Source organism: Platalea leucorodia (assembly GCF_965183815.1).
Source record: "Platalea leucorodia genome assembly, contig: HAP1_HAP1_SCAFFOLD_59, whole genome shotgun sequence".
NCBI lineage: Eukaryota > Metazoa > Chordata > Aves > Pelecaniformes > Threskiornithidae > Platalea > Platalea leucorodia.
Genome location: NW_028121451.1, coordinates 157,539 through 173,863, shown reverse-complemented (window position 1 = coordinate 173,863; position 16,325 = coordinate 157,539). Strand labels below are relative to the sequence as shown.

At 53.1% G+C, this 16,325-nt stretch overlaps 1 protein-coding gene across 1 annotated transcript; it reads right to left on the bottom strand.

The window, feature by feature from the left end:
* Window positions 1–286: 286 nt before the first annotated feature.
* LOC309603347 (olfactory receptor 14C36-like) lies at window positions 287–9,591 on the bottom strand (the record flags this gene model as incomplete). The annotated part of the gene is made up of 2 exons (XM_082338217.1): window positions 287–568; window positions 8,902–9,591. 2 exons carry the CDS (start codon window positions 9,589–9,591, stop codon window positions 287–289), a joined length of 972 nt encoding a protein of 323 aa, XP_082194343.1.
* Window positions 9,592–16,325: the final 6,734 nt, after the last annotated feature.

The following is a 16,325-nucleotide window of genomic DNA, read 5'->3' as shown; positions in this document are numbered from 1 at the left end:
AGCTGCCTCTGCAGCTCCAGAGAAGGTCTTGGAGGAAAAATCTCAGACAAAAAATGTCCCTGCAGGGTCCTTCTTAATGTTTAAATGCACAGAGGGTGTGGAAATTCATTTATGCTGTCTCTGGGTCAAACCAGACAGGTAGATAATGAATTTGAAATGGTATGAGTAATGAAAATTCCTTATGGACAACATTATCAGAAGTGAAAAATAAACAAAATAATAAAAAAAACCCCAGTAACATCAACAACGACAAAACATATAAAAGACAGGTTGGGCCTGTAATGAGTTATGTTACGAGTGATATGTAGAAACAGATGGGCAGTATATTGCTTCTAAAAAAGCATCCAGTCATCAGTTTCCGCACTGCATCCTTGAGCTCCTGGTTCCTCATGCTGTAGATGAGGGGGTTCACTGCTGGAGGCACCACTGAGTACAGAACTGCCACCACCAGATCCAGCGATGGGGAGGAGATGGAGGAGGGCTTCAGGTAGGCAAACATGGCGGTGCTGATAAACAGGGAGACCACGGCCAGGTGAGGGAGGCACGTGGAAAAGGCTTTGTGCCGTCCCTGCTCAGAGGAGATCCCTTAATGGAAATGTTCAATATCTGAACTCATGACTCCTAAGCCTCTGGGCTGCAGAAGAGAGGCTTAGCATGTCTTGATGATAATTTTCTTTGTGTCTTTTATTTTCCACCATCACATCTGGCAAGTACTATTTGTAGGGGTAGAAATCCTCATTTTTATGACTGAAAGTGTGGAGTCTTGAGACAAGACAGGCCAAAGGGCTCAGCTCTCTGTGGCTCAGGGCAGAGTCAGGGGAGCTGCAGTGTCCATCAGTCTTGTTCCCAGCTGCCCTCTGCTTTCACTTCTGCTACCTCGAGGATGACTGCAAACACGTTACTCTTGAAAAAAAGAAAAGCAACTGGACTCTGATGAAAGCAGGGGAGTCCTGTTTCAACAGGCAGATCTGCGAACTCTTCTTTTTCCAGCACAGAGGTGGAGTTGTGATGGAGAGGGCAGGACACAGCCCCTCTCAGGGAGAAGCAAAGGAATCTGAGAGGAGACTGGCGACCCACAAGGGATGGCTCAGCCCTCCCTGGGATCCTACAGGAGAGCCGTGCCTTTCTGGGGGGCAGCACGCAAGCCCAGCAGGACGGGCAAAACAGACAGTCGGATGTCCTGAGGATGGGGTGTCTTAAATGGAGAGTCAGCTCATTGCCCAGCTAACAACGGCCAGCAGACATCTCCAGTGAAGGCCCAAAAGAGAGCTGCCTGAACGCAGCCTCTCCCAGTCCTTCTTTGCAGTTGCCTCCCACTCCCTGCCCACATCTCTGCTGGTTGGAGCTGGAGTTGCCAGGAGCTGTTTCTCTTTCCCCAGGTCTCCTCCCTGTCCCTGCTCACAGATCCCATCCCACGCGCTGTGCACTCAGCTCTGCCCTGCAGACACCTCCTGGCAGCAAGGCACTGCCCAGGTGGATCTCCCTGCTGGCAAGTCTTAAAGAGAATATCAGGATAACCCTGAGGAGACCACAAAGCTGATGTTAATGCTTTCTGTAGGCTGAGATGTGCGAAGTGACTTCATCAGGTTCCTTGAAAAGCCTATTCATCGCTCACAGTAATGCTGTAGGAGTCTCTGTCTCTTGTGCAAACCTGACAGCTCCATCACCATTTCCACCTACCATCACAGCTGGGAAGTGAAAGCTCTGACCCTGGCAAGCGCCTTTCCTCCCAGGTAGCCCCTGCCTTGATGTTCTTCTTGAAGAGTGCCCTATGAAATGTCCCAGGGGTGATCTGGAGCTGTGAGCAGCCCTCACCCATGCAGCACCCTCTCGACAGCAGAGTGACCCTGCCCTGCCCCACCGGGGGTTGCTCCTTCCACGCAGAGCTGCTCCCCGCAGTGCCATGGGGAGCTCCCCGGGCAGGCTGAGTGCTGACCCTGGCAGGGGGCAGAGTACCTGCCCCAGCACACAGCCGCCTGGGGTGCGGGGACCCTGCTCGGAAGGACAGCCCTGGGCACCTCCACCTGCACGCTGTGGCTTCACAGCGATGCAAAATTGCCTAAGAAGAGCCCCCTCCTTACAGATGCCGCAAGCTGTGGGCTGTGCCAGCTTGAGGAGATGCCTCCAGGAACTACAGCTGCATTGCCCTGCACCCAGAGACTGACCGTGTCCAGGGCTGCAAAGATTTCTCCTCTTTTGAGCTCTCAGTCATCCTCCCAGTCCTGACCGCCTTTAAGCTCTTAGTCTGCCTTGCTCATCTCCCTGAGAGACCCTGGGAGGGCCCTGCGCCCTGCTGCGCTTTGCAGAGGAGCTGCTCCCGGGCAGAGCTGTCTCTCTGCAGCGCAGCCCGGGTGCCAGGAGCTCCTTCCATCCCAGTAGCCTGGACCAGCTCAGCAGCAGAGGACCAGCCCAAGGCATTTTAATGCATCATAGAGTCATAGAATCATTAAGGTTGGAAAAGACCTTTAAGATTATCAAGTCCAACCATTAACCCAGCACTGCCAAGGTCGCCACTAAACCATGTCCCTAACCACCACATCTCCCCATCTTTTAAATGCCTCCAAGGATGGAGTCTCAATCACTTCCCTGGGCAGCCTGTTCCAATGCCTGACTACCCTTTCGGTGAAGAAATTTTTCCTAATATCCAACCTAAACCTCACCTGGTGCAACTTGAGGCCATTTCCTCTCATCCTATCACTTGTTACCTGGGAGAAGAGACCAACCACCACCTGGCTCCAGCCCCCTTTCAGGTAGCTGTAGAGAGCGATAAGGTCTCCCCTCAGCCTCCTCTTCTCCAAACTAAACCACCCCAGCTCCCTCAGCTGCTCCTCACCAGACTTGTTCTCTAGACCCTTCACCAGCTTCGTTGCCTTTCTTTGGACACACTCCAGCACCTCGATGTCCCTCTTGGAGTGAGGGGCCCAACACTGAACACAGGATTTGAGGTGTGGCCTCACCAGTGCCGAGTACAAGGGGACGATCACTGCCCTGGTCGTGCTGGCCACACTATTCCTGATGCAAGCCAGAATGCTATTGGCCTTCTTGGCCACCTGGGCACACTGCTGGTCATATTCAGCTGGCTGTCGACCAGCACCCCCAGGTCCTTTCCTGCCAGGCAGCTCTCCAGCCACTCTTCCCCACACCTGTAGCATTGCACAGGGTTGTTGTGACCCAAGTGCAGGACCTGTCACTGAGCCTTGTTGAACCTCACACAGTTGGCCCCGGCCCATTGATCCAGCCTGGCCAGGTCCCTCTGTAGGGCCTTCCTACCCTCCATCACATCAACACTCCTGCCCAACTTGGTGTCATCTGCAAACTTACTGAGGCTGCAGTCAATCCCCTCGTCCAGGTTGTTGATAAAGATACTAAACAGAACCGGCCCTAATACTGAGCCCTGGGGAACACCACTGGTGACTGGCCACCAACTGGATTTAACTCCATTCACCACAACTCTCTGGGCCTGGCCATCCCGCCAGTTTTTTACCTAGTGAAGTGTACGCCCATCCAGGCCATAAGCATCCAGTTTCTCCAGGGGAATTCTGTGGGAAATGGTGTCAAAGGCTTTACAAAAGTCCAAGTAGACAACATCCACAGCCTTCTTCTCCTCCACTAAGCGGGTCCCCTTGTCATAGAAGGAGATCAGGTCAGTCAAGCAGGACCTGCCTTTCATAAACCCACGCTGACTGGGCCTGATCCCCTGGTTGTCCCATACGCGCTGCGTGATGGCACTCAGGACGATCTGCTCCATAACCTTCCCCGGCACCGAGGTCAAGCTGACAGGCCTGTAGGCCCCGGATCCTCCTTCTGGCCTTTCATGTAGACAGGCATCACATTTGCTAACCTCCAGTCAGCTGGGACGTCCCCCATTAGCCAGGACTGCTGATAGATGATGGAGAGTGGCTTGGTGAGCAGCTCCGCCAGCTCCCTCAGTACCCTTAGGTGGATCCCCTCTGGCCCCACAGACTTGTGCGTGTCTGAGTGGTGTAGCAGGTGGCTAACCATTGCCCCTTCGATTATGGGGGCTTCATTCTGCTCCCCATCCCTGTCTTTCAGCTGAGGGGGCTGGGTACCCTGAGAACAACTGGTCTGACTATTAAAGACTGAGGCAAAGAAGGCATTAAGTACCTCAGCCTTTCCCTCATCCTTTGTCTCTGTGTTTCCCCCTGCATCCATTAAAGGATGGAGATTGTCCTGAGCCCTCCTTTTGTTGTTAATGTATTTGTGGAAACATATTTTTAATTATCTTTTACAGCAGAAGCCAGATCAAGCTCCAGTTGGCCTTTGGCCCTCCTAATTTCCTCCCTGCATAACCTGTTTATCTTCCTCCTGGGCAACTTGCTCCCTTTTCCACCTCTGTGCAATGCCTTCTGGTGTTTCAACTCTTCAGCCAGAATATCCCTGTTCATCCACACCAGCCTCCAGCTAGGCCCTGCTCTACTCCCAGAATATCAGACTGATGTGTTACTGGGCTTTCATGTTGTTTTCCCCAGAGATCCAAGGGGGCTCCATGTAACTTGGCTCTCCAGGATCCTGCCAAGCAGGTCTTGAACAAGCTGAAATCTGCTCTCCTGCAGTCCGAGGCTGCAATTCTGCTGTTTGTCTTTTTTCTCTGCCGTGGTCACTGCAGCCATGGCTGCCCTCAGCATTGACATCCTCATCCACTTCTGCCTTGTTTGCAAGTAAGAGAGTCCAGCCCTAGTCAGTCATCAACTGCCTGTGTCAAAAAGAGAGGGGCAAGGCAGGTGAATGGGACCTGTCTCTGTGCTGCCTCTGAGGACACCTCTGTTAGAGCCATCTGACCAGCTGAAGCAGGCAGGAGGGCAGGCCATGCTCACGGACACCTTGCTCGGCCCTATCTCCTCTGGAGCAGACCTGTCAGGAAGCCGCATGTGGCTCCTTGCCTAGGCCTCCTTTGAGTCCCATGTTCTGCCCCTGATGCCCGGACACAACACAGGGATCATCTGCAGGCTTGCTTTGGCCACTCAACCTTCCCAAAAGTTGCACATGATATATTATAACCAACCAGAAGGTTTTTCATAGCGTGCTGCAAAAGAGTTCACAGTGTGTGCCCTAAGGTACGGCCTGAGATGGGTGGGTGTGTCAACCACTGCAGAGCTTTCTGGGACAGCACGAGCATACTGCAGAGGTAATTGAACCTTGCTTGGTTTTATCCATGCTGTCAGGAGGTTGCCTTGGGCCAAAGCAGGCTCAGAACCAGACCTGAGAATTCAGCTTGGATAGGGTTCACCTGGAAAGAAGAGCCCAGGAGTGAGCTAATACCCAGGCTGTGTGTGGGCTGATCAGGTTGCTGGACAATGAAGGGAACCAGGTGATTTAAAGTGCTGTGAGCTTAAATTCCACTGGGGAGGGTCAAGACCCCCTGTCAGCTGTAAGAGGAACCTGAACAAGAACGAGTGGAAAGACACCCAGAGAGCCATTGTCTAAAGCAAGGTGAGACAGATCCCAGGTGGAGTCCGTGTGATATGGGACTGCACCTGAAAGAGAAACTCTGCTGTTTATGAACACTAGGAATGCATTTAATAGTTACAGGTGGCATTCAGCTTCCCTGATTCCCACAACCTATGTGTAGGAGCTTCAGGGTCCAGACCATGGCCTCTGAGGTGCTTAAAGTAGGATGCAATGCGCCTCAGGGGCAATGTAGAGCTGTCTGAGGCAGTGCCTCTCAGGCTCCCCTTGCAGTCAGTGGAGTGGAGATGTTCACCTGACTGGTCTTTGCTGGTCACATAAAACACAGGAGGAGCTGTGCCCCATAAACATCTGCTCTCTCATCTGCTGCTAAGTTATCGGACAAGAGATCCTAGGATGATAAGATCATTGAGCTTCAGAGTAGACCTTGGGAGGTCTATAGAAAAACCCTCTGCTCAAAGCAGGGTCAGGTATATGGTCAGACCTGGTTTCTCAGGGCTTGGTCCATCTGGGTCTTGAAAACCTGCAAGGACGGAGGACTTCACAAGCTATCAGGGTGACCAATGCTTGTTCCAATGCTTGGCTAGCCTCCTGGTGAAAAAGGTGAGGCCCTCCTTGCTGTGAGGTGTGCCTCATCCATCCCTTCTTGTTGGAATCCCTTCTCACAGAGAAAGTGATCCAGCCCCCTGACCATCTTCAGGGCCCACTCCAGCTTGCCAACCCCTTTCCATTCTTGGGGTTCCCAAAACTGGACACAGTGTTCTGGATGTGGTCTAGCAAGTTCCACGTAGAGGGGAGGAGTCCCTCCCCTCCATCTCCTAGCCGTGCTCCTGGTCATACAGCCCAGGGTGCTGCTGGCCTCCCTTGCTGCCAGGGCACATGGCTGCCTCCTGTCCAGCTCCCTGCCCACCAAGACCTTTCCCACAGAGCTGCTCCCCAGCCAGGCAGCCCCCAGCCTGTGCCATTGCGGGGTTAGTCCCCTGCAGGGGCAGAAACCGGCATCTGTCCTTGTGGGATTTCATGAGGTTCCTGTCACTACGTGCTCTCCTCTCCTCCTTGAGCCCTTTCACTGAGCAGAGGCCTGGGCGACCTTCTTAGCAAAGTCTAAGGCAAAGAAGGCGTTGAGTCACTCAGCCCCATCTGTCTGATGTTATGACACGCACCCGCCGCCATCATTCAGCGGCATGTTCCTTGTTCAGCTTTTTACTGCAAACACAGTGACTGAAGCTCTTCATTTTGCTCTTGTTGTTGCCTGCAGCCCCTATCAGCTCCAGCTGAGCTTTGGTTTTCCTAAACACATACGTGCAACGCTTAGGTCATATTTCCTAAATTCCTCCTTCGTAGCCTGTCCCTGCTTCCACCCCCTGATCGTTGTGTTGTGGCTCCCATCTGTGACCCATCCCTGCAGCAGCACAGCCCCACTGCCCAACACTTGCCCCCAGGGCCCCCATCATCAGACACTGCGCAGGACAGGGTGTGTTTGGGCTGGGGAAATGTCCCCCACCAGAGTCCCCATGCCAGACCTCAGTGTGCATCCCCACCAGCCCTCCTTCTTTTGCAGCCCCCCAGTGCTCAGCCTCAGCCAAGCCCCAGCCGTGTCCCACACAAGGGTTTGCAGACAGCCCTGCCCTGGAGTCTGCCAAGGTCTGGGCAAGAAGAGAGGCCTGGCAGGGCTGGCTTTTCCCCTAGCACAGAAATCAAGACCAGCAGGAGGAAGGAGATGGCCACAGAGCAAAAACACCGAGAAACTGGGGTGAGTGGCCAGTGCTGGAAATGGCTGATGGGAGAGGCTGGTTGGCTGCTAAATGCCCTGGGGCACTTTCTTGATCTGTCCATGCCACCAAGGGCGCAGACCAGTCTCTTCTCTCTTGCACCTGCATGTCTCAGCTCCCTTCCAAGAGACTGGGCTCTGCAGCACACACCCACTGGAACATATCCTCGCCCTGCATGGTCACACAGCTCAGCTAACATTGGTGTTGTCCTCTCCCAGGCACTTTTGAGCCCAGTCCAACCCCTCCCCACCTCTTTCCATATCCCCTGCCCACTCCCCAGCCCAGCAGAGCAGCCCAGTGTGGGCTGGCCCCACAGCAGCACCTGCTGCAGGGTGCTGCAGAGCTCTGGGCATTAACCCCCCAGCCCCAGCCTCTCTAAGGGCACAGCAGCTGCTGGGGGGGCAGGGAGGGGTCTCAGCCTCCCCATCAGCCCCAGGGCTGGAGGCTCCCCATGGCATGAGTAAATGGGGGTCAGTGAAACTGCAAGACCCCTGGTCTCAGTTCCAGGAGACCCTCACCACAGACTGCCTTTGCCCTTTCAGCTCCAGCCCCTCTCCCCAGGCCAGAACAAGAGTCTTGGCCCAGCGACAGAGCAGCCTGCCTCGAGTGGGTGCTTGGAGAAAGAGATTTCTCTTTTCAATTGATTCTTCCCTGCAGGCACAGAAATGCTCCCTTGCTCTTTGGAGTCACCCCTGCTCCTCAGAGAGCGTTTCTGCAGGCGAGCGTGTCTGTGCTGGCCTGGACGGCCACTCCTGGGTCCTCTCCATGCTCCCTGTAGGGCTCCAAGCTGGCAGTGCTGCTCTGCGGAGCAAGGGGGCTGTGGTGCACTAACCATGCTGGTCAGGGTGGGGAGCAGACCCAGCTGGATGGGGATCGCTTCTGCTGAGCCCTTTTCCATCCTCCCTGATTGCTCAGTAGCCAAGGATGGGGCTGAGCAGGACGATGGGGTCTCTCTAATGGCACAAAAGATGAGGGAGAGCTGCCCTAGATCCAGCCTGTGGGGTTTCCAAGAGGTCCATGGCCGTGGCTCCAGAGAAGCAGCAGCCCTGACTCAAAGGCAGCAGAGAGGGAGTGCCTGCCGAGGCAGCAAGGGCACCTCTGAGGGCCACAGAGCTGCTCCTCCATGCAGCATCAGGACTTTTGGCTCCTTCACCCCTTCTGCATGCTGGCACTGTGCCCCCAGCTCCAGAGGAGATTTGAAGAGATGGGAGCTCAGCCAAATTCTTTTCCGCTGTTTTCTTTATTTATGCAAGGAGACTGGTTCTGTAGGCACAATAAGATAGTAGCTCAGAAAAAAAAAAAAAAAAGCTGAATGCCAAGAAGTGGGATGAATAACACTATTTGCAATTAATATTACCACAGGTATAAAAAAGAAATATAAAATAAAGAACAGAACAAAAGATAGTCGTGACTTTTCCTGAGGTAACCTGGGAGTTTTATAAGGATGATGGGTACCTTAAGGATGCTGAAATAGTATGTGTTCAAATACTTTCTTCAGGGCATCCTTGATCTCCTTGTTCCTCATGCTGTAGATGATGGGATTCACTGTTGGAGGCACCACCGAGTACACAACAGCCACCACCAGATCCAGGGACTGGAAGGAGATGGAGGAAGGCTTCAGGTAGGCAAAATAAGAGGTGCTGACGAAGAGGGAGACCACAGCCAGGTGAGGGAGGCACGTGGAAAAGGCTTTGTGCCGTCCCTGCTTAGAAGGGATCCTCAGCACGGCCCTGAAGATCTGCACGTAGGACAGGATGATGAAAACAAAACACCCGAAGAGCAAACAGGCACTAACTGCAAGAAGCCCAGCTTCGCTGACATAGAAGTGTGAGCAGGAGAGCTTGAGGATTTGTGGGATTTCACAGAAGAACTGGTCCACAGCATTGCCTTGGCAGAGTGGTAGTGAAAATGTATTGGCAGTGTGCAGCACAGCATTGAGAAACCCACTGCCCCAGGCAGCTGCTGCCATGTGGACACAAGCTCTGCTGCCCAGGAGGGTCCCGTAGTGCAGGGGTTTGCAGATGGCAACGTAGCGATCATAGGCCATGACAGTGAGAAGAAAATACTCTGTTACGATCAGGAAGGGAAGCAGAAATATCTGCGCAACACATCCTGCGTAGGAGATGGCCCTGGTGTCCCACAGGGAATTAGACATTGAATTGGGGACAGTGGTGGAGATGAAGCCCAGGTCGAGGAGGGAGAGGCTGAGGAGGAAGAAGTACATGGGGGTATGGAGTTGGTGGTCGCAGGCTACGGCGGTGATGATGAGGCCGTTGCCCAGGAGGGCAGCCAGGTAGATGCCCAGGAAGAGCCAGAAGTGCAAGAGCTGCAGCTCCCGCATGTCTGCGAATGCCAAGAGGAGGAACTGGGTGATGGAGCTGCTGTTGGACATCTGATCCCTTTGTTCATGAGGTACTGCCAAAGGAGGAAAACACACTCACAAGTTAGGACTGCTCTGAGCAAAGCTATTCCCATTCCCTGCCCCCTCCAGCTCGCCACCCCACCTCCCCAGCATACATTGCTTTTCTCCTTTCTTTCAGGACCTTAGTGCATCCCCCAAGCTGGAGCTCTGGTTTGTGCTGGCTGAGTCTGATGGGAGGAGCAGGGCTTTGCCCACAAACTCTGAACGAGTCATCCCTGCTCTACAGCACTGGGCACGTGGGAAAGTGGGTGACAGACATTAGGGCTTACACAAACCTAAGGACACAGAGGAATATTTTGGAAGTGGCTCTGATGCTGAGTAAACCTGGATGTGTTTTATCAAGCCAAAGGGCCAAGCTGGACAGACCAGCACTGAGAAGACCACATCCAGTTGGTGTCCATGGCCAGCAGCTCCAGGGAAGCAGTAGCCCTAACACACAGATTATATCTGTAACCCACTTGTAATATAGAGGAGCTGAGAGATGCTGCTCAGCATCTTCCAGCAGGACAACGCTAGGGAAACTCCTGGATGTGCTAAAAATGCAGTGATGTGAGCAGAGCCAGCTCAGTCCTCGGCCCCACACACTGCACTGTCCAGAGCCCCACAGGTCAGAACGAACTGAGGGGCTTTGCTCCCATGGACACAGCTGCATCTCAGGACCTGCAGCATTGGTGTGTGAGCTGCATCTGAACTTGCCTTGTTCCCACAGAGTCCAAGGGTAAGAACCAGGGAAGCATGGACAGGAGGGGAAGATGGAGAAATGCCTCAATGCTCTTGCCAAGGGAGCACTTGGGAGTTTATCCTCCTGGGGATCAACCTGCAGAGAATTCGACTCAGCTTGAGAACCCATGGCCTTGACGGCAGAAGCTCTGCTGGGTGGGAGAGGAGACCAAGAGGTTGCTCAACAGAAGGCATCTGCACTGCACAGGACGGCAGGGAGGTGCCAGAATCCCCTTCCCAAGACCTTTATGGTAGCAGTTCAGTCTCACTCCCTGCCCATGTCTCTGCTGCCTGGAGCTGTCCCTGCTGGCAGTTGCTTCTCTGTCCCCACATCTCCTCCCTGTCAGTGCTCAGAGACGCTGTCCCACCCGCTGTATGCTCAGCTGTGCAGAACCCTCCTGGAAGCAGGGCACTGCCCAGGGGCAGCTCGGTGGTTGCAGGCTCTGATGGGAATGTCAGACCAACCCTGACAATGCTGAAAAGGTGCTACTGGTGCTGTCTGTAAGGCACAGGGTGCTGATTTCTGATACTCCCAGGTTTATTCATCTCTAAGAGAAACAGATTTGGAGTTTAAGTGCCTCCTCCCAGAGATGTGAATTTCTGTGTCCCATTGCCCATCCAGACAAGCAAGAGCAGAAGACAGAAAGAACATGATCCTACCTTTCAAGTAGGCACTGCCTTGATGTGCTTCTTGAAAAGTTCCCTTGGAATTATCCTGAGGACGATCTGAGGCTGTGAGCAACCCTGACCCATGCAGCACTCTCACGAAAGCAGAAGGATCCTGCCCTGTCGGGGGTCATTCCTTCCACGCACAGCTTCTCCCCGCAGTGCCGTGGGGAGCTCCCTGCTCTGGGACACAGCCCCCTGCGGCACAGGACCCTGCTCTGAAGGACAGCCCCGGGCACCCCTGGCTGTACACCCGGCTTCACAGCCCTGCAGCCGTCCCTGGCAGAAGGCAGCCATCATGCCCTGTCTGTGCAGGGAATCCCTGCTCCGGAGCACGTCCTCCTCCTCTACATCAGAGAGAGATCCCACAGGCTGTGGGCTATGGCAGCTTTATGAGATCCCTCCAGGAAGCTAATTTGCATTGCCCTGTACCCGGAGACTTACCGTGTCAAGGGCTGAGAAGATTCTTCCTCCATTGAGCTCTCAGCATCCTCCCACTCCTCACTGCCCTTAACCTTGCTCTGGCTGACGCGTCTCCCCTCAGTGCCTGCAGGCAGCACCCTCAGCCCTGCTGTGCTTTGCAGAGGAGCTGCTCCTGGGCAGAGCTCTCTCTCTGCACCAGTGCCCCATTGCCTTGAGTTCTCTCCGTCCCAGGAGCCCGGCCCAGCTCAGCAGAAAGGACCAACCCAAGGCATTTTAATGACCCCTCTGGTGGGTTTGGGGCTGAGTCAAAGAACCTCAGACACTGAGAAGAAGCTGAAGAAATCTCTCAACAAGTCAAAGTCAGATGAAAACTCCCTTATTGGAGCTTTAATGGGTCCCACTGAGGGACATTACTGACAAAGCCTCCCTGGGGCTCATTAGAGCAGAAAACGGGAGACACTCATGACAGGTAGGCAAAGGCAAGGAAAAGGTGGCTCTGATGTTGAGTAAACGTGGTCCGCGCACCTCCTAATGCATCCCCATATGCAGCTGGCTTTGTCCATGGTGTGCACACACCACTGGCTCACATGGTGTCCCTTGTAGTGCCCAGGCCCTTCTCGTCAGGGTTACGGCTCAGCATGTCAGGTCCCAGGTGACCCTGATGTACAGGGTTATTATTCCCCCCGATGCAGGACTGGACACTTCTCCTTGAGACATTTACAGACGTTTCTGTTGGCCAAGTCCCAGAGTTTCTGAAGGTCCCCCTGGACTGGAGCTCCACTTGGTCAGCTGTTACTGTTTCCGTGCGGATGGCTCATCCTTGTTGGGGTGTGTCTTAACAGGGTAACAGCATGGGGAGTTGCAGGGCACTAGAAATATCACCTCCTGGAGAAACTGGGGGGGTCTGGTACTGATAAGACCGTGGGTCTGGACCTCGAGGGGAAGTTGCCCTGATGTGAGAGAGCAGCATGGAGCTCTGCTTGGGGATGTACTATGAGTCAGCTGAGAGCTGAGGGGTCAGAAGAACATGGGCAACACCGTGGTGGGTGGATGTCTGCTCCAGACTTCTTGATCAGGAGGATGATTTAGGTAAGGCCTTCTTCAAACAACTGCAAGGAGCATCATGTTTGAAGACCCTGGTCTTCATGGGGGACTTAAACTACCCCAATATCTGCTGAAGAGGCAACATAGCAAGGTGCAAACCACCCAGAGCTCATTGATGACATCTTCATGACAAGAGTGACTGAGGAGCCCGTGAGGTGAGGGACTTCACACTTACAAACAAGGAAGAGCTGGTCACGAACATAGAAGTCAGGGATGAGAAGGTAGAGTTGAGGCTCCTGAGAGAAGGGAGCAGGGCCAAGAACAGGACTTCAGGAGAGCAGGCCTTGTCCTGCTGAGGGACCTGCTTGGAAGGATCCCATGGGATAGGGCCCTGCAGGGAAGAGGGGTGCAGAGAGCTCTTTGATGGTCAAGAATCTCCTCTTCAGGCTCCAGAATGGTCCACCCTGACATGCCGGAAGTAAAGCAAAGGTGGCAGGAGGCTGGCGTGGATGAAAAAGGAGCTCGTGGCAAAAAGCAAGCATGAAGAGGAAGCACAGGGAAGGTGGAAGATGGCTGCCTTCCGACCCCAATGATCTGCACTGCCGGCCTGTGGGTGAGTTCCCCTCGAGATACTCAGGCATGGCGGTAGTGAACTGTGGATCTTGTTTGGCAGCATAGAGTTGATTTTTGTAATAATGGAAGGCAAAGTATAGTGAAGAGGTCACCGTTAGATGAATTGTTGCAACACTGGAAATGTATTGATCAGATGGCCAAGTTGAGCTCTTTACATTCCAGAATCTACAAAAATCAGAGAGAAGTTTCCCCTTCAGGTTGGAAACTGAGGAAAAATCTCACAGGACACAGGCGAGTTCTAGCAGAGAGGGGGGCATCACAGAAAAAGTGATGAAGGTCATGGAATTCCCAAAGGCAAAGTGAACACCTGATAAGTCCTCAGGATAAGTTCCTCAGGAAGAAGTACAAGGGGCTGTGAAGGCTTGAGTCCTCCACTGTGATGAGCACCATCAGGCCATTCCTTATGAGGACCATGAGGTAGATGATCAGGAAGAGCGTGAAGCGCAAGCCGGTTGGTGTGATCAGAAAAAGAAATCCAAGTCCAGCACTGTGATTTCTCATGCAACTTCTTGGGGTCATTTTCTTCACATAAAATAATCCAAACAGGCTGTTAGAGGATGGCGGTGGCTCATCCACCATCACATACAGCTCACCTCAAGCACAGAATCATAGAATCACAGGAAGGTTTGTGTTGGAAGAGACCTTTAAAGCTCATCTAGTCAACCCCGCCCCCGTCATGGCTGTAGTGGGTTGATCCTGGCTGGATGCCAGGTACCCACCAAGCCACTCTATCACTCCCCCTCCTCAGCTGGACAGGGGAGGGAAAATATAACGACAGGCTATAAGCTTGCGGGTCAAGAAAAGGACAGGGAGAGATCACTCACCAAATACCATCATGGGCAAAACAGACTCAGCTTGGGGAAGTTAACTTAATTTATTGTCAATCAAATCAGAATACAGTAATGAGAAATAAAATCAAATCTTAAAACACCTTCCCCCCACCCCTCCCTTCTTCCCAGGCTCAACTTCACTCCTGATTTTCTCTACATTCTCCCCCACAAGCAGCACAGGGGGATGAAGAATGGGGATTGTGGTCAGCTCGTCACACGTTTTCTCTGCCACTCCTTCCTCCTCACACTCTTCCCCTGCTCCGGCATGGGGTCCCTCCCACGGGAGACAGTCCTACATGAACTTCTCCAACATGAGTCCTTCCCACAGGCTGCAGTCCTTCATGAACTGCTCCAGCATGGGTGCTTTCAACGGGGTGCAGTCCTTGAGGAACAGACTGCTCCAGCGTGGGTCCCCCACAGGATCACAGGTCCTGCCAGCAAACCTCCTCCAGAGTGGGCTCCTCTCTGCACGGGTTCACAGGTCCTGCCAGGAGCATACGCCAGCGTTGGCTCTCCACAGGGTCACAGCCTCCTTCAGGCATCCACCTGCTCCAGCACAGGGTCCTCCACAGGCTGCAGGTGGATATCTGCTCCACCGTTAACCTCCATGGGCTGCAGGGGGACAAGTTGATTCTCCATGGTCTTCCCCACAGGTTGCAGGGGAATCTCTGCTCTGGGGCCTGGAGCACCTCCTCCCCTCCTTCTTCACTGACCTTCGTGTCTGCAGAGTTGTTCCTCTCACATTTTCTCACTCCTCTCTTCCAGCTGCTGTTGTGCAGCAGCTTTTTCCCCTTCTTAAATATGTTATCACAGAGGCGCTACCACCATTGCTGAATGGCTCAGCTTTGGCCAGCAGCAGGTCTGTCTTGGAGCTGGCTGGCATTGGCTGTATTGGAGATGGGGTAAACTTCCGGCATCTTCTCACAGAAGCCAACGCTATAGCCCCCCAGCTATAAAAACCTTGCCATAGAAACCCAATACAGATGGAGACAGACTTTTTAATAGGGTCTGTAGCGATAGGACAAGGGGTAATGGTTTTAAAGTAAAAGAGGGGAGATTCAGACTAGATAGAAGGAAGAAATTTTTTACGATGAGGGTCGTGAAACACTGGAAGCCCTGTAGCCCCCCTGCTACCAAAACCTTGCCACACAATTCCAATACAATGTCAAGGGACATCTTTCGCTACATCGGGTTGCTCAAAGCCCCATTCAGCCTGACCTTGAACACTTCCAATGATGGGACATCCACAACTTCTCTGGGAAACCTGTTCCAGTGTCTCACCACCCTCATCGTAAAAAATTTCTTCCTTATGTCTAATCTAAACCTAACCTTTTTCAGTTTAAAACCATTCCCTTTTTCCTCTCACTGCAGGCCTTGGTAAAAATTCTCTCTCCCTATTTCCTGTAACCCCCCTTTATATATTGAAAGGCCATGAGAAGGTATCCCCAGACCCTTCTCTTCTCCAGCCTGAACAACCCCAGCTCTCTCAGCCTTTCTTCACAGGAGAGGTGTTCCAGCCCTTGGATCATTTTCATGCTCATCTTCTGGACCTGCTCCAATGGGTCCATGCCTTTCTTGCACTGGGGATCCTAGAGCTGGACACAGTACTCCAGGTGGAGTCTCACGAGAGTGGAGTAGAGGGGGAGAATCACCTCCCTCGACCTGCTGGCCACGCTTCTTTGATGCAACCCAGGATACAACTGACTTTCTGGGCTGCAAGCGCACATTGCCGACCCATGTCCAGTTGTTCATCCACTAATATCCCCAAGTCCTTCTCTGCAGAGCTCCCCTCAATCTATCCATCCCCCAGTCTGTATTGATACTGGGGATTGCCCCAACCCAGGTGCGGGACCTTGCACTTGGCCTTGTTGAACTTTATGAGCTTCACATGGGCCTGCTCTTCCAGCCTGTCAAGGTCCCTCTCAATGACGTCTTCCCTCTAGTGAATCAGCTGCACCACTCAGCTTCGTATCATCTGCAAACTTGCTGAGGGAGCACTCATTCGCACTGTGTATACCGTTGATGAAGATATTAAACAGTATTGGTCCCAGTACGGACCCTTGAGGGACACCGCTTGTTACAGATTACTACGTGCACATTGAGCCATGGACACCACCATCCAGCATATCCCTTATCTATCTAATAGTCCATCCATCAGATCCATATGTCTCCAATTTAGTGGCAAGAATGTTGTGGGGGACCGTGTCAAAGGTCTTACAGAAGTCCGGATAGATATCATCCATAGCTCTTCCCGTTGATGCAGTCACTCCATTACAGAAGGTCGCTAGATTAGTCGGGCACAATTTGCCCTTGGTGAAGCCATGATGGCTGTCTAACCACCTCCCTGTCTTCCGTATGTTTTGACAGATCTTCCAGGAGGATCTGCTC